At 37.7% G+C, this 21993-nt stretch overlaps 1 protein-coding gene across 1 annotated transcript; it reads left to right on the forward strand.

Annotated features, from left to right (window-relative positions):
* The first annotated feature begins 440 nt into the window (after positions 1–440).
* On the forward strand, positions 441–21764 carry LOC112409698 (coagulation factor XI). The gene is made up of 15 exons (XM_024759986.1): positions 441–734; positions 1583–1638; positions 7547–7709; positions 8981–9087; positions 9757–9916; positions 11146–11255; positions 11969–12128; positions 14426–14535; positions 14628–14790; positions 14881–14987; positions 17501–17669; positions 19123–19298; positions 19877–19972; positions 20530–20669; positions 20943–21764. The coding sequence occupies exons 2-15, from the start codon at positions 1584–1586 to the stop codon at positions 21141–21143; spliced, it is 1917 nt and encodes a 638-aa protein (XP_024615754.1). The 5' UTR covers positions 441–734; position 1583; the 3' UTR covers positions 21144–21764.
* Positions 21765–21993: the final 229 nt, after the last annotated feature.

The following is a 21993-nucleotide window of genomic DNA, read 5'->3' on the forward strand; positions in this document are numbered from 1 at the left end:
AAAAGAAAGCTATGAAAATCACATATTTTTCCATTTTTCAAAAGAATTTTAAAGTCTAAAGGCATTCAGTGTTTGCAAGTGGGATAAAAGAGAGCTGGGCTCATTAGAACGAATCCTACCTTCCTAGGCCTCTGAGGAGGTAACACTATATAAATGGAAACTGTGATTGCAGAAGAGCAGGGCATCTACAATCGGCCCCTTACTTACGACCCACTCTGTAACCCCAGAACAGCTGAGTTTCATTTCTCTGCTATTCTAGGCATCAGTAAGTCCATCAGACTTCCCTTGTTTTCTTTTTAAATGGTGAGACTCAAGTTAGCCTGGAATTAATGATTAACAGTTGCTATTTGAAAGTGTGGTTAAGTGCAGCTTTGGCCAGCAGGCATCCCAATTGTGAGTTTGACCAACTGCTAAGGCACATGGGCAAATTCAAGTTCTCTAAGCTTCTCTGTATGTCACTTGTTTGAATGCATAGTAAAATAAGAGAGAAAAAATTAATGTATTCAAAAAGCAAGCACCTCTACCAAGGTATGTGTTTGATATGCAAAGATTTTCAGGACTTTCACAGGCATGCTGTACAAAGAGACGATGTTACATCACACTGGGAACCAGTAAAAGTAAATATTAAAGTTAAGTGAACATTACCTGCAAAATCTCATTTAGAGGAGGATGAAAACCATTTTGGAAAAAGAAAGACATTCTTATTAAGAATTGCAGCAAACAAGGAGTTTCAGGTATGATTTCAAAAATTATTTAAGATTTCCCTCAAGCAATTATTCCTTGAAGTGCCTTTTTCTATTGTACCATGGGGTTTTAAAATTTTTTTACAATAGACAATGACTGATTTTTAAAATGTGTCTGATTTAACATTTTGGAGGTTTTTAGTTAATAACCATAAGCAATGTGGGAGGAGGTGCAGAATGGAAGAAGAGTAATAGTTTGTACTCAATAGCAAGTATTTTACAAATTAAAAAGATTTTCAAGAGTAATATGAACAAATCAGAAGACTTGATTTGTCTCACAGCAGGTTTTTCATAGAGCTGTCAGTTCAGGGCTTTGTGGGGATAAGTACATGTACGAGTGACCAAGACAACCTAGGAATAGATTTGTAACATAATTTTTAAATTAGAAAATTTTGTTAGTAAAAAATCATTTATAGCTTCTTTGACAGATTTAGAAAAGAAACCTCAAAGATGGAAAGAAAGGAAATGAATTGAAAGAGAAGAAAGAAATGGAAAAATTGGGATGGGGAGAGAGTCAGATGATGGCAGTGAGAAATGTCTGATTAATAGTGAGCTGGAGGCCAAGGAGAGGGAGGGAAGGGAGGAAAGTGAGAGGACCCTTCCCTTTTAGCCCTTGGTCCTTCCCAACCATGAACGTGTTGGCCACTGCACATACGGCCATGCTGAGGAACGCTCTAGGCTTGGGGAAAGATAAAATTCAGCTTACGAGAGGAGCTCTGTGAACACTACTGAATTAACTACTCCTCTCCCTCCGTATTTCTCGTAAACTCTGATATCAGTAAATTAACTATAAATTCACATTTTGTGTTCTAAACACATGTACATTTTTCTTTTTGTAGGATGACTTTATTATATCAAATGGTACATTTCATTTTATTTGCCTCAGTTTCTGGTGGTAAGTAGAGTTTTATCTTTAGTATGGACTGGGAATAGCTTGGTTCCCTGACTTGTGATGAGAAAACAGAAGGGTATAAGCCCAGAGAGGAAAATCACACTATTGTTCAAAGCAGGGAAGGAAACTGAGGTAAAGGAATTGTTCATGATACTAAGAATCTATGTCTATCTATATCCATATCTATACTATGTTTATGTCTAAATCTATATCACACATTTAACTGATATTTAAGACCAATATTAAAAAGCAGAAATCTTGACTTGCCTCACTGATTAGTCAATTTTCCATAAAGCAGTCAGTTCAATGCAACACACGCACACACACACACACACACACACACACACATACAGAGGCAATTTTGGACTGAAAAATGTCCCCCAAAATTGCAAATATCCCTACATAGTTTATGCATTTCAATAATTTAATCACTGTTGTGAATTCTCCACTCTACATCATGTCCACTAAGTTTGTTTATAAATTACTTAACCAATATTCAGAAGGACATATCAGTTCAAGTATTTTTAGCCCTTATATTTATTCTTTATTTAAAATGAAAGTTTAAGCATTCCTTTTAAAAAAAGCCTTACATATATTACATTTAATTTCTGCTACTCTTGCTAGCATTTAATGCACAGTAAGCTTTTTTTCTGGCATATGTGGAAAATGGTAAATCTAGGTAGAGATTTAAAATAAAACACTACAGTTCATAATTTCATTTTTCTTTGTGACAAGATTCTTACCCAGGTTATTATATTCCTTCATTGTCATCATTATGAAATAGTATTGTTATTTAATTGATAGGTCAGTAGTAACTCAATGGACATATTTTGAACATTGGACCCAAGAACTGCATCTCTACATATATACATCCTTTACATATGTGTATGGAACATTTACAAAAATTGACCACATAGGGGCTTCCCTGGTGGCGCAGTGGTTGAGAGTCCGCCTGCTGATGCAGGGGACACGGGTTCGTGCCCGGGTCCGGGAGGATCCCACGTGCCGTGGAGCGGCTGGGCCCGTGAGCCATGGCTGCTGAGCCTGCGCGTCCGGAGCCTGTGCTCCGCAACGGGAGAGGCCACAACAGTGAGAGGCCCGCGTACCGCAAAAAAAAAAAAAAAAAAATTGACCACATAAAAGGCCCTAAAGCAAGTCTCAACAAATTTTAAAGGATTAAAACTCTACAGAGCATGTTATCCAATCACAATAGAATTGAGATAAAATGTAAGAAAAGACAACTGGAAAATCACAAATGTTTCAAAATTAAATAATACCCTTTTAAATAAATATCAGTCAAAGAAGAGATCACAATGGAGATCAGAAAATGTATTGAACTGAATAATAATGAAAATATGGCTTAGCAAAACTTTGGGACATAGCTAAATTGGTGCTGAAATCAAGTGTGTACACTTACATGCATATATTAGAATAGGGAAACTGTAAAAATTAATGATGTAAGAATCCAGTTTAAGAAGATGGAAAGAGAATAGCAAATTAAATGCAAAAAAACTAGAAAGAAGAAAAAAATAAAACAGCAGAAATTAAGTAATTGAAAAACAAACATATATTAGGGAAGCTTAACTAAGTCACAGTCTCCAAAGCATTTTGTAAGGCCAGTGTGATCTTGATACCAAAACATGACAAGGACATTGAGACAGGGATATTATGACATTTTGACAAATCATAGGCCTTTTTTCCTTGTGAATGTAGATGCAATTATCAGAAACAAAAGAATTACCAAACATCACCCAGCAGTATGTTAAAAGAAACCCAAAAAGGATGATTACATTGTGACAGGTTTGGGTTTATTCCGGGAACGAAAAATTAGTTTAGTGTTCAAAAATCAATGGATGGGGACTCCCCTGGTGGCTCAGGGGTTGGGAATCCGCCTGCCAATGCAGGGGACACGGGTTCAAGCCCCGGTCCGGGAAGATCCCACATGCCGCGGAGCAGCTGAGCCCGTGTGCCACAACTACTGAGCCCGCGTGCCCCAACTACCGAAGCCCACGCGCTTAGAGCCCGTGCTCCGCAACAAGACAAACCACCACACAGTAAGAAATCCGCGCACTTCAACGAGGAGTAGCCCCCGCTAGCCGCAACTAGAGGAAGCCCTCACCCAGCAACGAAAACCCACCGCAGCCAAAAATAAATAAATAAATTTATTAAAAAAAAAAAAATCAATGGATGAACCACTTCTGGGTATACATCCAAAAGAAATGAAAGCAGAGTCTCAAAAAGATATATTCATAGCAGCATTATCCACAATAGCCAAACAGTGGAAGCAACCCAAGTATCCGTCAACAAATGAGTAAACAAAATGTGGTATGCACGCATTAATAATGAAATATTATTCAGCCTTGAAAAGGAAGGAAATTCTGACACATACCACAAAATGGACGAACTCTGAGGATATTATGCTAAATGAAATAAGCCAGTCACAAAACAACAAATACTGGATGATTCTACTTATGTAAGTTATCTAGAGTAGTCAATTTCATAGAGAGAGAAAGTAGAATGGTGGTTGCCAGGGTTTGAGGGGAGGAGGGATGGGCAGTGTTTAATGGATGTAGACTTTCAGTTGGGGAATATGAAAATGTTCTGGAGACATATATGTTACTACAATAAAAAATAATAATTTAAAATACATGCAGAAAAATATATAATAAAATTCCACTTATGATAAAAATTCTTAGCAAACTGGAATTAAAAGGGAAGTTCCCTCTTCTGTTAAAGGATCTCTTTAAAGAAACAAACAGACAAAAGTCTAAACCAAAAATCTTCACGAAAGCTAATAATAGTGAAATACTGAGTTTTTCCTAGGAATTGATAATAAGACAAGAATACTCACTATTAATTACCTTAAACATTATACTGGCCTAGTCACCGCAATAAGAAAAGAAAAGAAGTAAAAGGTAAAGGATGAGAAAGAAACTCTCATCGTCCATGGATGATATTATTATGTCCCTCAAAAAGTCCAAAATAACCAACATATAAATTAGTTGAGCCAATAAATTATATGAGCAAGAATTCTGGAATACAAAGTCCATATGCAAAAACAGGCACTTTCTAGTTCACCAAAAACAGATTAACCAGTTTTTACTGGCACTAAGAAGCTGTGTTTGGATTTTGAAAATCAATCTGCCTTGTAAATTTAAATGATCCAATTAGTAGGTGGTATATTTTAAGAAATACAGCACCTATTTTAAACATGTAAAATCTGTTTAATTTACCAAATAAGTAATAAGCTTCTTAAAAGTAACATTTTAATATAGCATGCTTGCTTTGCACTAAAAGGTGGGATTTCCTTGGTCAATGGGACTATTTCGAGGTGCGAATAGACCCTCTATTAATGGAGGCTGCCATACAGCTTCCTTGGAAGCAACACAGAGCCTGGGGAGAGGAGGAAGATTCTGTTCACCCTCAGGTCATTCTCAGGGAGCTGCCAATTTTGGAGAAAATCATGTTATATACAGAGGTTATTATAGATGGGTAATACAGAAGGCATATGGGGTGGATTTTTGAGGAGAGCTGTGGCAGGATCCTTGACTCTCTTCTCCCATGTATCCCTTGGCAGTTTAGTGAACTGGACTCCATCCTCAGAATAATGTTTTAAAGAAATAGTGAAAATACATAGGATTACCAAACAAATAAACTGTATTTAAATATAGTTAGTTAAACTGTAAAAAAAAAATTTATATAGAAATAGATGTGCTTCTTATTAACACTTTATGTAGTAAGATTTAGTGGTGGGTCTAAAACTGCATAGTAATTACCATCAAACTAGGAATGAGTGATAATGATATTTTGAGATAACTGCAACTATAGTGTTTTTAAATCTGCGATTTTTATTATGACAAAGGCACAGATACTGTGAACCCTAATGCATTTTTTTCTTACATTAATAATGGAAAGATATGCCGTATTTTAGTTAGAAGCTGGGGAAAATAAAAATGAAAATTTCCCCCATTTAAGTCCATGGACTGTATAATCCTATAAGCCTTAGTGATAATTTCTACTGTTTTTTTACCTATATACTTTCCCACATATTTATTGGTATGTTGGTTATTACTACAATAGAAATTAGTTATTTTTAATTTTATTTATTTTTGCTACAATAAATTTAAGTGATGTTTTATTCTGTCCAAATATTTTATTTTTGTTATATATATTTATATATTTGTTTTTATATTAAGAAAACAGGGTTATATTGTAGTATTTGTCAATAAAAATATACCAAAATTAAAAACTACAACACTTTTATTCAGTGACTAAGTAATAATGACCTAGAACTCCACAATCTGGAATATTCAATATCTCTTTCTAGAAACAGAAGCAAATTTTAATTTTATGCAATTTAGCTTTGTTTGTATTTTTAACTTACTTATGGTTTCAGTGGAAGGGGATTCAATAATTTTTCCAAGAGTCTTTTTCCTGTTCCTGTCTATTTATTTATTTGTTTGGTTTTTATTTTTCTTCCAGTTTTATTAAGGTATAGTAGACATACAGCACTGTATAAGTTTAAGGTGTACAGCATGATGATTTGACATACATACATTGTGAAATGATGACCACAGTAAGTTCAGTGAACGTCCATCACCTCATAGAGATACATTAAAGAAACTGAAAAAAATGTTTTCTTATGATGCAAACTCTTAGGATTTCCTCTCTTAACAACTTTCATATGTAACGTACAGCAGTGGTAATTATACTTATGCCGTACATTATGTCCCTAGTACTTATTTATCTTATAACTTGAAGTTTGTACCTTTTGACTTTCTTTATCCAATTCCCCTCTTCTCCAATGTCTGCTTCTGGTAACCACAAATCTGATCTCTTTCTAAATGAATTTGTTTGTTTGTTTTTGAAGTATAATTGACCCACAAGACCATATTAGTTCTTAAAAAACAAAACAAATGAACAAACATAACGAAACAGAAACAGTCATAGAAAAACAGAATAAACAGGTGGTTGCCAGAGGGGAGGGGGATGGAGAGGAGAGAAACAGGTGAGGGAGATTAAGAGATGCAAACTTCCAGTTGCAAAATAAATGAGTCACAGGTATGAAATGTACAGTGTGGGGAATATAGTCAATAACTATGTAATATCTTTGTATGCTGACAGATGGTAACTAGACTTGTCATGATGATTACTTTGAAATGTACAGAAATATCCAATCATTATGTTGTGGGACAGGAACTAACATAGTGTTGTAGGTCAATTAAACTGGTCCATTTAGGAAATAAAACAAAAATAAACAAATGGGGCCTAATGAAACTTAAAAGCTTTTGCACAGCAAAGGAAACCATAAACAAGACGAAAAGACAACCCTCAGAATGGGAGAAAATATTTGCAAATGAAGCAACTGACAAAGGATTAATCTCCAAAATTTACAGGCAGCTCATGCAGCTCAATATCAAAAAAACAAACAACCCAGTAACAAAAAAACTGGTCCCTTTAATATAGTGAGGTGATGTAGTACATTATCACATCCAGGGCCATCGGATGCCACCCGAAGATGATCAGTGTGGAGCCTTTGTTTCCTATAAACATGGAGTTTAGACACGGAGCGGTGCTGGGGAAAGGGAAAAGCAGAGGTCATTCTAGACCTGTGAGCATTTTTGCCAGTGAAGATCTGAGAAATGAATCAATTGCTCACAAGGCACCCACGTCTCCCAAGACAATCATTCAGAAGCACCATTCCATTGAGGCACACGTGCCATTTAGTGATTTTCTTTTCTATCTGGGGCTGCTTATCCAATAAACTAAAAGCTTTTATTGCCCTGATTTCCATGTTCAGGCATATTTCCTGTTAAGTAGCCCTACTTCACTTGCCTTTGTGAGATTATTACCTGATTGGGTATGTGCTCACTAAAATCCCAAATAACACGTGTCATGTATTATAACACAGAGTGTGTGACCAAGCTGTTCCAAGATGCCTACTTTAAAGGAGGAGACATTACTGTTGTTTTCACACCAAATGCCAAGCACTGCCAAATAGTCTGCACCCACCATCCAAGGTGTTTGCTCTTCACTTTTATGGCTGAATCATCATCTGAAGATCCTACCAAGTGGTAAATGTTTGCTTTTCTACATAGAGGAAATAGATTTTATATGACAGACGGACAGACAGACAATTACCAACAATAAATTGCCGTCTACCATTTTATAAAATTTAATGTTAACAACTGGAAAATGTATTTTCCTTCCATTGAAATTTTAAATATTACAGAAAAAACGGTAGTGTTTAGGCAGGTCAGGAGGAACAGACATGCCCTTCAGTGTGGTTTCTTGTGGTCTCAATATTAATGATACTTTCTCTCTGATTTCTTTCTACTTTAATGCCAATTAATCATTTTGTTCTTTGCTTTTCAACTGATTATTGATATTTGATATGATTTAAACTGGTACTTTTCCCTCAATTATTTTATTAGAAAAAAATTCATTATTTATAAAGGTAATTTGAAAGACTAGTACAATGATTTCCTATCTCCCCCAAGAATTTTTGCCATTTTTGTCTTCCCTATTATATATGTGTAGATGTCCAACCATTTGAAATAATTTGAAACCATCATAACACTTCACCCCTAAATATTTCAACATATATTATCTTACACAAAAAACATTAAAAATTAATAAGAATCCCTTTATATCATCTCAATTGTCCCCCAAGTGTAATTTATAGCAATTAACCAGAATCTTATTAAGATTTGCAAATAGCATCTGGTGGTTTTGTCGCTATAGTCGTATTCTTAAAAATTTTAGGACATTCCATCCATCATTTTTGTTTCCATATTGAGCTTGAAAATTTAATGATAAAGCTTTACTGCAGAATGAAATTATTAACATCTTTGTGCATTATTACTGCATTCATAGTATTTACATAGTGCCCTGAACTTATAAAATTTACTATTCTAGAATCTAGATTGGCAAACTTCTTCTTAACAGGCAGAGAGTAAATATTTCAGGCTTTGTGGGTCCAGAGGCAAAATCAAGGGTATTATATAAATACTTACACAATGATTTCAAATGTAATCATTAAAAAGCATAGAAACCCTTCTTAGCTCATTAACTGTACAGAAACAGGCAGAGAGCTGCATTTAACCAACAGGCCATAGTTCACCCACTCCTGTTTCCAGTTAGGAAGGAGCATTACATGTGATCTTTTCAATGTCGGGATGTTGGGATGGAAAACAAGCTCACAGTCTTGCTAAGAATATATTTGTTTTGGCATGAGATAGAGAAGTTTGTTTCCTTCTCTTTGACTTTCTGTGTGCTAACTTTTAAGACCCATTATTTTAAAACATAGATTTTCACCCAGTAATGTTATTTTTTTAAAAAACAGGTTTACTTGCATCCTGAAAGACAGTGTTGCAGAAACACTGCCGATGGTCAATATGACGGGAGCAATTTCTGGATATTCTTCCAAGCAATGCTCAGACCAAATAAGTGGTAAGATGTCTTGCTAGAATTGATATATACTAGTTATTGTGATGTGTACGTGCAGTTACATCAGGTATGTTTTTGTGGCTATGAAATAAAACCCTGCTATATGGAAACGAGGTCTCCTAATGAAGTTCTTTCCTCGTAGAGGAAAAACTAGCATACATGCGTGTCCCCCCTACCCCATTATAGTTCATTAAAATTTATCTCATAGGACGTATCTAACTACACCAGTTCATCATTCACTTATTTTTTCTCCTTCCCAGCTTAAAGTTTTATATGAAAGTCCTTATTAAATATATTAATTCAAATCAAAGGAAGCAACCATAAAGGTTAAGATGACCCTTGTCCATTAAGTGAGATATACCAGATACTTGAATAGGTTAATTAGTGAATCAATCCATCAGTGGAGTTAAGGAGACAAGAGACGTCAGTTCATAAAGCTGAAGCAGAAATGTACAAGTCTAATATTGCTGCAGTGCAAAAAGGACACTGACATTCTCTTACCGTTTCCATGTGAGAGTAGGAGTTGAGCAGATTAAAATAAAACTAGACGCCTTCTGAGGAAGTCAGGGAAAGAACTGAAAGAGCAAAATCTGGAGGGACGGTTGCTAAGATAGAATTATCAGATGCCCCCAGAGACTGGAAGATAACCGTATTTTCTGATTTTATTTCCAGCTTGCAACAAAGATATTTATGTGGACCTATATATGAAGGGCCTGAACCATAACAGCTCTATTACCAAGAGTGCTGAGGAATGCCAAGAGAGGTGTACGAATGACAGGCACTGTCACTTTTTTACATTTGCCACAGAGCACTTTCCAAGCATAAAGTATCGGTGAGTGAGCTGTGGACTGAGCCCAAGGACATTAGATTATCCAATAGAAAACAAAATGGGATTCTTTTTTTTTTCCTTCAGCTTGTAGGGGTTAAAAATTTATTTTTGACCCCCACAAGACAATTCTATAAGTACTCCCAGTTTTCTTGATGGAAAATGCATTTAAAGTCCAACTTGGATGCATTTCATTTTGTAGTACGGAGTCTGTCTTTCAATGATGCTTTTAAAAAATGTTTAATACATCTCCTAGCTAATTTGAAGAGTCCTACATTTTTAAAGTGGCAATTTTGAAACAATTACAGTGGTCTGACAGTTCCATTCTCAGCCTAAAGGATGCTACAGTATGAAGCTATAGAATCAAAATGAAAAAGCTACTCAGATATCCTTCCAAATAACAGTTCCCCACCTGAGACAAAGTAACTGAAACCCATGTGAAGTATTTTAAAACTTGCCCCCTACTGGATTTAGAAATATTCCAGGTATAAACCTCCTGTGTAAGAATATAAAAGGATCTGATCTGTAATTGATTAATCTCTTTTCTCTTAAAAAATATTTTTAGGGAAAAATATCATTAACTTCTTTATTTAGAAATATTTGAGATGTTCTGGATTTGTATAGGAAACTACACTTATCTGAAATCCAACAATGAAAGAAAAGTTCAAATGACTGGTATTTGGATTTTAACATTCTGCTCTACACATTCACAAAAAAGGAGATGAGTGGCAATAAAGCGTCAAAGATTTGTTTGAAGAAAAGCAATGATAACACAGAATGAAACCCTCAAATTAATAATTAAGTTTTCATGGCTTTTCTTTAGCTCAGCTCAAACTACACCTTTTTACATATTTTATGTCTAAGACTCAATGCAGCATGAACAGCGAGCCAGGAAGTCGTGAGTTGCTACGTATTATAAAAAAGTTAAAATGCTAAAATTGAGAAGAGCTTGATAAGTCATCAATTCTTATACCTCTACTCTTCATGTCACCACCCATCTAAAGCGGCCATTTTACTGATGAAAAAATAAAGTTGACAAAACTCACAGGACCACCAGCTCTTGGCAGAACTGGGACCCAAACTAGCTGTCCAATCTCTCAAATCAATACCTTTCAGAGCAATTCTTTAGCTATCATGCCCAGGCTGTCTCTAAATGTGCGTTTCTTATTATTTTATGTTTTTCCATATTTGCATTTGGAGGGATAAAATATTTGTCCATTTTGGTCTTTATTTAGTAACATTTGTCTGTTGAAGTACACCCAAACGGGGATGCCAACCAACATAACAAAGCTCAGTGAAGTGGTGTCTGGATTTTCACTGAAGCCCTGTGCGCTTTCTAATCTGGGTAACTATTATTTTCTTAATGAGGTAGTTTAGCCATTAAATAGTAGGTACTGATTATGTGTACGATGGGCATAACTTAGGATACCAATTTGTGCTTACTGATGAAATGGACCCAATGATCTTTCATCTTCTTCATGAGAAAAAGTTCATTATGTTCTATATGATTAAAGCTTATATTTGAATTTAAAGCTTAAAACAATCACTTCAGTTATCCTAATTTTTAAAAATGTAAAAGATCTTGGGATAAACTAACTTTTAAAAATTACTAAGACCTTGTTTCTTTAGTGCAATTTTAGGTTCTCAGCAAAATTGAGGGGAAGGGATAGAGATTTCCCATATACTCCCTGCCCAGACACATGCACAGCGTCCCCTGTTACCAACGACCCTCGCCGGATGGTACATTGGTTACAAGTGACGAACCTACACCGACACACGTATAGTCACCCGAAGTCCACAGTTTACATTACGATTCACTCTTGGAGTTGTACATTGTATGGGTCTGAACAAATATGTAATGGCATGTTTCCATCATTAGAGTATCATTCAGAGTACTTTTCACTGCCTTAAAATTCCTCTGTGTTCTGCCTATTCATCCCTCCCTTATCCCCCAACAAACTTGTTATATGGAATTTACGAATACCATGAGTGGGATTTTACCTTTACTGATGCTGCTGGTGAACTGACTTTCTAAATATGGTTTCTTCTGTTGCACAGCTTGTATTAGGGACATTTTCCCTAGAACGATGTTTGCAGACAGTAACATTGACAGTGTCATGGCTCCAGATGCTTTTGTCTGTCGCAGCATTTGTACTCACCATCCCAGTTGTTTGTTCTTTACCTTCTTTTCTCAAGAATGGCCAACAATATCTGAAAGGTAAGGAGTTAAGATTGTGTCATGTGTTATCTTTTCAAACAGTTGATGAAAAGCCACCATTAAAAACTCTGAGCAGGGGCTTCCCCGGTGGCGCAGTGGTTGAGAGTCTGCCTGCCGATGCAGGGGACACGGGTTCGTGGCCCGGTCCGGGAGGATCCCACATGCCGCGGCGCGGCTGGGCCTGTGAGCCATGGCCGCTGAGCCTGCGCGCCCGGAGCCTGTGCTCCACCACGGGAGAGGCCACAACAGTGAGAGGCCTGCGTACAGCAAAAAAACAAACTGCGCAACTACAAATTTTATCTAAATGTCTGTCAAGGATACATAAAAGTTGCAAATAAGAATTCCTAGTTCCTCTTTCTTTCCATTCCCCACCTATTGACTGCAAATCTGGTGTTACCCAGGACTCTCGCTTTTCCTTATGTTAGGGAGGTCTCTGCCTTCAGAGAGTTGCTAGTTCTGAAAGGAATGACGAAAATAAGGATGGTGATCTTAGTTCAGTGCCTGGTTAAAATAACTGAACCTGGAGCAGAAAGAACTGGAAACATCAGTGACTTGTCAAATCCAAAGTGGAGAGGGGTGGAGTGATGGCCTTCATCAACAGAAGCGTGGGTAACAGTGCAGGGAGATTTGAGAATTTCCCTACTGCTTCCCTACTGATGGGTATTAACATTGGAAACCACAAAAAAGCACAGGAAATTGCTATGATCATCAAAGGGATGTTTGCTGGGGTTGCTGCTCCTCACTAACAAAATTCACTAAAAAAAAGAAGAAGAAATCTTAAGATTATTTGCTTAAAAATCTAGATAGTATGTATTATCTTAATCTGAATTCTCAGAGCCCTTGTTATTTGCTTGACATTGCTGTTCATTGTTGGGGAGAGTGTCCCCCAGAGCCATCCAGCCACAGTAAGCCCTTGAGTTCCTGTTTATCAAGCAAGAATGGTTTTTTATCAAGTGAGGATATAATTCCGGAAGTACAATGCTAGGTTTGTCACATGAGAATATATCTGTTACTTTCATTTTCTCAACATGGTTCTAAATGCGGGGATACCATTAGTCAACTCAATAGATTAAAAACCCTGCCCTACTTGGACCAGAGTGGAAGTAAAAGAGAAGTGATTAGATTGGGATATATGGTCAATGTAGAGCCAGTAAGATTTGCTGATGGATTGAATGCCAGCTGTGAAGTAAAGAGTCAATGATAGCTCCAAGATTTTTGGTCCAAGAAAATTGGAAGGATGGCAATGCCAGTGAAGAGATGGGGGAAGATTTCTTACAGAGATGATTTCAAGAGGCAAGAGGTGCCTGGTAGCCATCCAGAGAGAAATATTGAATTGGTGGTTAGAAAGGGAAGTCTGGGATTTAACAAGGGAGGTTTACGCCCTAGATCTGTGTTAGGTGTCACCAGGATACAGCTGGTAATTAATGCCATTGAAACTGATGAGGTCACCAAAAAATTGAGTGCAGTCAGAGAAAGAGACGAGATCAAAGATTGAGCCTTGAGGCATTGTAAAGTTCAGAACTTAGAAAGATGTTTTTGTAATGTGTTATTTTGTCTTAATCACTGCTCTTTTTTTTTATTCCTTTTATAAAATTCCCAATCAATACCTATAAGAGGAGCAACACATTTAATCCTCATTACAAGGTGAGAGAGGAACATGGGTGCTACAAGCCAAGACTTGGTTTCTTAAATATACGTTAATGAATATTAAATAAAACTAAATACCCATTTCCTCAGCTGTATTAGCCACATTTCAAGGATGCAGCATATGGCTGGCTAGTGGCTCTTGTATTGGCTGGCACAGACGTTGAATATTTACGTCATTGCAGAAAATTATGTTCGACAGCACAGCTCCAGACTGTGATTTTGTGCTAATTAGGAAAAGCTACTTCCTCCCAGAAAGATGCTGCCTGGGTATGGAGTCTGTGGTGGATTTTGCTTATCCCTGTCTACGCCTACAGCAACTCTGGGTAGCAGATTTGTAGGTAGCATGAAAATTCTTGAATCATTGAGATAGTCTAGGAGAGTTGAGAGAAAGGAAATAAAAAAGGAAGGTACTAGGAACAGTGATGTTGAATAGAGCAAGCTTAGAAAATTTGGAGGCAGTTTGGTAAATTTGTCTACAACCTATGGATCATGGAGTCTGAGTCAGTGATTTATGAATATAGTACTTTCAAAATGGGAACAACTTCCCTATTAAATGCCAACAGGAGCTGACTTCTATATGTGCCATGAAAATGTCTTCTTCTTTGATATGTTTTACATGATATCTCTATATTTCCCTTTTTTACTGTTAGAAATCTGTGTCTACTTAAAACGTCTACAAGTGGGTTGCCAAGCGCACGCATTAGAAAGAACAAAGCTCTTTCTGGTTTTAGTCTACAAAACTGCCGGCACAGTGTCCCAGGTAAACGATGAAAGCTCTTCCTTCTGATTGACAATCAACAAATGTGTGCTAGGGTTTCACATCTCATATCTGATACGTGCTTTGCTGTCTAGTGTTCTGCCATTCTTCATTCTACCGTGACACTGATTTCTTGGGAGAAGAACTGGACATTGTTGACGTGGACGGGCACGAAGCCTGCCAGAAAACATGTACCAACAGCATCCGCTGTCAATTTTTTACCTATTCTCCATCTCAAGAACCTTCCAACGGAGGGAAGTAAGACGTATGATGAGTTCCACAGATGCTCCTGCCCCATCTAGCTGCAGGGAGGAATTATGTTTATACCATTTTGTTTCCAACCTGCAGGGGTAAATGCTACTTAAAACTTTCTGCAAATGGATCTCCAACTAAAATACTTCATGGGAGAGGAAACATCTCTGGATATACGTTAAGGTTATGTAAAATGGATAATGGTGAGTTTAATATCACTTGAAAAAATACATCCCCTGTATACTGAGTATGTCATGACTAAGAGAGTCAGCAGTAGCTACAGAGGGGAGAAAATTAGTAAAGTAATGAACTTAGATGCAATTTTCTGTTATTTTCACTGCTATCACTCAGGCTGACCTGTTTTAAAGGTAAATATTGGGCTTTGACTAAACTCTGTGTTGCACGGCATTAACTGAATGTGTGTTATAATCTGATACATTTGTATAACCAGTATTTCCTGGTGAGACTCTGGCTCAGCCAAAATTTTTATGTCTGATTGTTGTTATCAAGGTCAATAATCTTTCTTATTATCCTTTATAATAGAAATATCAACCAGCATCTTGGTTAATCAGATTAGTCATTTTCTTTCTATTGGCTATTACTTGATCTTTAATTCAAACACAGTCATCATATGTTTGGAAAATTATGTATCTGTGCAAGAAATACTCAAGTGGCTCCTTCTCCAGGGCCTTTAGATTTCCTGCAAGTGTTCTGCATATTTATGAATATTAGCAAAAGTTACAGTAAAACCTTATTAATTTGTAACAATGAGTATAGCAGGGTGGAAATAAAAAGATTGTCTATATTAAACAAGACCTATAATAACATAAAAATTATAATACACATCAGATCAGCAGTGCTTCCATTCCAGTAGCCAATTTCTGAGCATAGAAACAAAAGATGGTTTGTAGGCAAACAACACTGTGTAAGAGATGAAACAGGAAAGAGCCTGATACACACATTCCTCTCTAAATTATTATAATAACCTATTATGACTTTAATGTTCATTGACTTACATACACTACATGTTTTTAGACTTTTACTGCTTACTGCCCAATATTATAATGCAGTATAAATTAAGTTGCAACTGAGATTTAATGAGTGAAATGGAAGTGATAATTATGCTTTGTCATAGATTTCAAAGTATGAAAATCTTCCGTGTCAGAAATATTGGCTCTACTGAGAGGTGAATAAATCCTTAACTTCTGAGAACTTGTTTTGTATAATGGAACATACAATATGACTGTATACTGTGTCCAATGCTAGCATCCTAGCTGGGAAATTCTGCCTTTCTAGGGCTTAGAGGGGCTCTGATGGGAATCTGGATGGCTCTAGCTTCTTTAAAAAGACAGCAAATTGAGTTGTATCTCATACATTCTCTGTTTTTCTTACAATAAACTTACCTAAGATAAGAAGGAGTATTTACAATCATTCTGTTGTCTTGGTTCTACCAAGCAATAGAAAGGATGCAGCAAATTTTGCTGTTAGTGATGTTGACATAGTTTAAAAAAGGGAACCAGCACTTATACCTTTAATTGCAGAATTCATTCTCTACCCTCCTTCCTGCTCTTTTCTAATGAATCTAGGGACTCTGGTCTCTAGAGGTTACAGAATAAATCAGGGGTAGATTGATAGCTAAAGCAGAAAATATAAGATAAAGGAAAATAAAATCTTATGTCTTTTTAGTGCATCTTCTGAAATAAGTGAAACTAGATAATTAGGTTTGGCTGCATTATATTAGATGAAATAATACCCTAAAATGAGAGGGAATATCTAACTGAGATGTTTATCATATCTTGTACTGTCATTTGTCTACACTATAACTTACCTTTGTGAAGATACAGAGCAACTGCCATTCAAAGAAACATCTCTTAACACAAAATGTAAGGCTAAAAACAAATATTTAAAGCATTTTTTTGAACTGAGAAACCAACTAGAACGAACACCAAGACCTATAACTCATCTTAATAAGGTCTTTATTTAGTTGTTCTTAATATATTTTAGTTACTGATCTATTAATTTTCTAAGGCAAGAATAAAAACAGAAGGGTGAGTTTGAATCAAAGTCCTTGGAAACATCAAAGGTTGAGCAGAAAACCCCAGTCTGTCAACAAGACCAAAGGGCAGACGCAGCTCACAAACAGAAGAGCAGCCAGGTCTGGGTGTGGGTAGAGCAGGAGTGACTGGGACCAAAGGGCAGCTGGAATGGAAGGGGATGGGGAGGAATTGGACAAAGGCCACAAACTGAGTGGAAGGTGCTGAACTTTTCTTTGTAACAGTAGTTCTTAAACGTTAGTGAGGCTGATTAAAACTCAGATGACTAGGGTCCACTGTCAGAGTTTCTGATTCACTAGGTCTGAGGTGGCTCTCACGAATTTGCATTTCTAACAAATTCTCAGGTGATGCCATTGGTCGGGGGCCACATCTGACAACCATTGCTTTAAGAGAACCATTGAGGTTAGCATTTGATGGAGGGTAAGACTGCCTTGCCGCCCCAGATGAGGCATTACCTGGGGGCATGCGATTACAAGGTGACTCATCATTCAGTTTCTATGTGCATGTTGTGCTTTGCCAACTTGATTCTAAAGTGTCTTCAAGTCAAGGTCATGGTAAATTATTGAATCCAGGGAAGGTTTTTTTCCCTGTGTGCCTGAAGGAACATTACTGTTGGAAAATGAAGATGTAGGAACCAACTCACCGCAATCCTTCTGTTGTAGCATGTACAACGAAAATCAAGCCCAGAATTGTTGGAGGAACCAAGTCTGTTCTTGGAGAGTGGCCATGGCAGATAACTTTGTACATCACATCACCCACCCAGAGACACCTGTGTGGAGGCTCCATCATCGGAAACCAGTGGATATTAACAGCTGCTCATTGTTTCAGCGAGTCAGTACCACTGCTGTTTTCACTCGTTCACCATACTCACACATATATTAAATGTATCCCTAGTATTTTAGGACAATTTTAAAGATGTAAATTATCCTATTTGCTAAATTAATTTTCTGTCTTTAGTGATAAAAAGCAAAAAGGAAGAGCCACTCATGATCTACCAGCATCAGAACAGGTGCAGGAACATGGCTGTTTGACTTCATAATATTCCACTTTTCCAGTTAAATGTATACTCATCCCCAGGGGAGTCCTGGTTATTTCCTATTAAGAGCGTATCATCTTCTGTGCACTGTCTGGGCATTGGGTCCAGAACTAAACTCGGAGACAATTTCCTGCTCCCTGAATCTAATTTCCCGTTTATTTCCCCTCTTCTTCTCCCTTCCCCTCCCCCTCCCCCTCCTCCGTCTTCTCCTCCTCCCTTGTCCTCAATCTCTCCCTTCCTTCTTCTTCTCCTTCTCCCTCTCCTTCTTCTCCTCTTCCTCTTCTTCCTCTGCTTCTTTCTCTCTCTCTCCTCTCTCGTTCTCCCTCCATCTCTCTCTCTTTCTCTCCCACTGTGTTTCTAGACCCATAAGGAAGAGTTTATTGTACATCATCAAACTGGATTCCCGGGGCTTTCCTGGTGGCGCAGTCGTTGGGAGTCCGCCTGCCGATGCAGGGGACGTGGGTTCGTGCCCCGGTCTGGGAGGATCCCACATGCCGCGGAGCGGCTGGGCCTGTGAGCCATGGCCTCTGAGCCTGCGCGTCCGGAGTCTGTGCTCCGCAACGGGAGAGGCCACAGCAGTGAGAGGCCCACGTACCGAAAAAAAACAAACAAACAAAAACCAAAAACAAAAACTGGATTCCCTACTTAAGTCAATTTCAATACTGGTAAACTTAACAGCTCCATCGGGAGAGCATTCAGAGTATATGTAACCCAGGGAATTTTAGCTGGCCAAACTTCCTCTTTGCACCTCAGTATCTTCTGGGTTGTTTCCAGACACAGTTTTGTGTTTTTGTTTATTTTATCAGTATGCAACTTACTCATATTATTACTCAAAGATTCATTTGAGGTCAACAGTCTCTTTTACCCTTTACATATGGGAAAATGGAGTACCAGAAAGTCCAAGAGAATTTCTCAGGGTCACAGCCAACGACCCCAGCAATGAAACTAAAACCCAGAACTTTTTTTCTTTTATGTGTGTGTGTGTGTGAGTGTGTGTTGAAAGGCAGAAAAAGTATTCATTGATTTTTGTGTGTTTAACATAAGGCAAATGATAGCCCAGGACATTCCATATAGGAGGACTATGTGACTGAAAAATCTTAGCATAAAATCACTTCTTTCCACTTAAAAGCCCACCGTTGGCAGAAAATAGTACCTAGTTAGTAACAGTCAGTTACATAGCACTGTACCTCAATGCTTGGGAATTATTCGGTAAAGGAATTTTCTTTTCCTCGACTGCTTACTCCTTAGGGTAGAGTCACCTAAAGCTTTGCGTGTCTATAGTGGCATTTTAAACCAAGAAGAAATAAAAGAGGATACATCTTTCTTTGGGGTTCAAGAAATAATAATTCATGATCAGTATGAAATGGCAGAAAGCGGATATGATATCGCCTTGTTGAAACTGGAAATGACAATGAATTACACAGGTATGGAAAATTTTAAACAGAAAGCTGTCTACAGTGACTACATGGAGACGATGTTTCACGCTCCCAGATTCACGGCCAGACCCTGGCAATCTCTCCATGTGTTATTACCATGAAAGGGGGAGGGGATGCCGAGCTAGTCTTAAGACTGTTGTGCTTTCCTGACGACTGCATCTTATTTTGGGGTGTGGGTGAAATGGTAGGTTGTCCCCAGGCTTCTTCAGACGCACAGAGTGACATAACTTGATAATATACTGGAATATTAAAGAGGATTTTTATCTGCTTTTTAAGGAAGAAAGGATTGTGGGTCCGAATGATGAAGCAATTTCTACAGGGTCACAGACCTCGCGAGAGTGACGGAGTTAGTGGAGAGGGCTGTGGCTTGTCTCTCTCGTTCTCTCATCCTGGGATGTGTGACAGATAACGCTGAACACGAGGGATGAAAATGTATGACGAGGAGGCAAAAAAAAAGAATATAATAAACAGGGAACACACGAAATAATGGAATGTGAAGGAAGTTTTTCCTGGGAAAGAAGATGTATTTTGTTTCTGATCATTAAACTGTGATTTTTAAAATTTAGATTCTCAACGACCCATCTGCCTACCTTCCAAAGGAGATAGAAATGTGACGTATACTGAGTGCTGGGTGACTGGATGGGGGTACCAAAAATTAAGAGGTAAGAAATGATGTTTCTCTGTGTGCTCCAGCTCGAGATACAGAACACAATTTAGTCGTAAGCTTTTCCGCTATATCAATTCATACAGCTAAAATGAGAGTAAAATAATAACATTATTCAATTGCAGAAAACATATTAATAAAGATGGAAAGACAAAAATCACTCAAGTGAAGACGACACCTCGTCTGTTTGACTGGAAATTTTAAATATGACAATCTCTTAAAGAAATTGTTTTTAATGCAGTTTAATTCAAAATCTAGCACTTTTCAGTAAATGTCTTAGCCTGTTATCCAATTATTTTCTCTGGGAAGTAATTCCAGTTAGAGCCGTGATTAATTTTGGACTTAATTAACATTAACAAAATGGTACTCACAATAGTGAGAATAATATCTTCTCCATACTCTGTAATTATATAAGATCTATGAAGCAAACCTAATATTTTTTTCCTTCTAGATTTTTAGATAGGTATGGCTTTGATTTTAAATACATATATTTAAATTTGTATGTGTATTATATATATGTGGTTGTTCCATTAACAAACTAAACATTTTTTTCAGACAAAATACTAAATACTCTCCAGAAAGCCCGGGTACCCTTGGTGACAAATGAAGAATGCCAGGCAGGATACAGAGGGCATAAAATAACTAATAAGATGGTCTGTGCAGGCTACAAAGAAGGAGGGAAGGATGCCTGCAAGGTAACAGTGTTCTCAGCCAATTGAATATACTCACATTAGAATGTTTCATGCATTTTTAAAGCAGTCTTCTGCCAATGAGCGGGGAACACAGTGGATTTGTTTTCCTTACCCTGAAATCTGATAGACTGAGGGAAAAACAAGAAATCCAGTTCTTTGAAGTTTATTAAAGGGCCAAGACAGAATTCTAGGTGAAATCACTCTGATGAAAGTGTATTTAAGATGAGAAGTATCTGAACTGATCTGCGTGCCTTTTCTTTTCTCCATGTGTCGTAGGGAGATTCGGGGGGCCCCCTGTCTTGTAAGCACAACGAGGTCTGGCACTTGGTAGGCATCACGAGCTGGGGCGAAGGCTGCGGCCAAAGGGAGCGGCCAGGTGTTTACACCAACGTGGTCGAGTACGTGGACTGGATTTTGGAGAAAACGCAAAGCAGCTTGAAAGAGCCCCCAGATGCCATTTGGCTCCCTGAAGGGTAAGCCAGGTTATTCCCTGGAAGAGGGTTTGGATTTCACCCAGGAGGACACTGCACCATCATTTCCCTCCACAGGCTACAATTCCGAGACTGTAACAGATTGAAGGGGCTTGGTATTGGTAAAAACACACCAAAACTGTCATTCTCAAAACCCCCAGTTCCGCCATCATCAGAGGGCGATCAGCACCCAGGCTCTTGCTTGCTGGTTGCACCTTTCCTGAGCCAAACGAATACTGTAAGATTAAGATATTTGAAGATGAAAACATACCCAGATAGACCAGAAAAGAATCAGGTAGTGGCACCAAAGGATCGGGGAGAACTGCTCAAAGAAACCACTGTAAAAAGATTTGTTAAATGAAAAATGAGAACTGGAGAAAATGGAAACAAGGGCAGTCACCATCAAATCGCAAGACTCTGGGCTCTGCGTACACACACACATCTCTTTTGTAAAGAAAGAACTTGACTGAATTTGATGGCACGTTTTCAGAATAATCAAGAATTCCTGTCATGTCATTTTTTAGTATTTTTTAAGTTAGTCTGGGTAGAGACAAGCTATGAGTGAGTGTGAATGTGGGTTCCAGAATTTCTGTATGGGAAAGGATTAAAAGCAGCAATTCACCTGGAAGTGGGAACTTAGGGGACGAATCTTAAAGGTGTTCTTGCCTAGAAAACTATTTGTGCGTGGATTTCATATTTATTTGCATAGTTTTGGGTAGGGGAGGGCTGATGAAGATGAGGGGCTAAGCTAAAGACCTCCTAAGATAAGCTGCCTCTGTGAGTGTGGGTTTACAAGTCTACGTTTAGAGATGATAAATGCATTGACAGAAATCAAAATAAAATACATCCATACTACG

This window comes from Neophocaena asiaeorientalis, unplaced genomic scaffold (genome assembly GCF_003031525.2).
Source record: "Neophocaena asiaeorientalis asiaeorientalis breed wild unplaced genomic scaffold, Neophocaena_asiaeorientalis_V1.1 scaffold521, whole genome shotgun sequence".
NCBI classification, from domain to species: domain Eukaryota; kingdom Metazoa; phylum Chordata; class Mammalia; order Artiodactyla; family Phocoenidae; genus Neophocaena; species Neophocaena asiaeorientalis.

Bases quoted from the DNA above. Each gene is read 5' to 3' on its own strand.
- LOC112409698 (XM_024759986.1), top strand. From the start codon at position 1,584: ATGACTTTATTATATCAAATGGTACATTTCATTTTATTTGCCTCAGTT. The intron at 9,088-9,756 runs GTAAGATGTCTT...TTTTATTTCCAG, and splicing joins ATGCTCAGACCAAATAAGTG to CTTGCAACAAAGATATTTAT. The intron at 9,917-11,145 runs GTGAGTGAGCTG...GTCTTTATTTAG, and splicing joins TTTCCAAGCATAAAGTATCG to TAACATTTGTCTGTTGAAGT.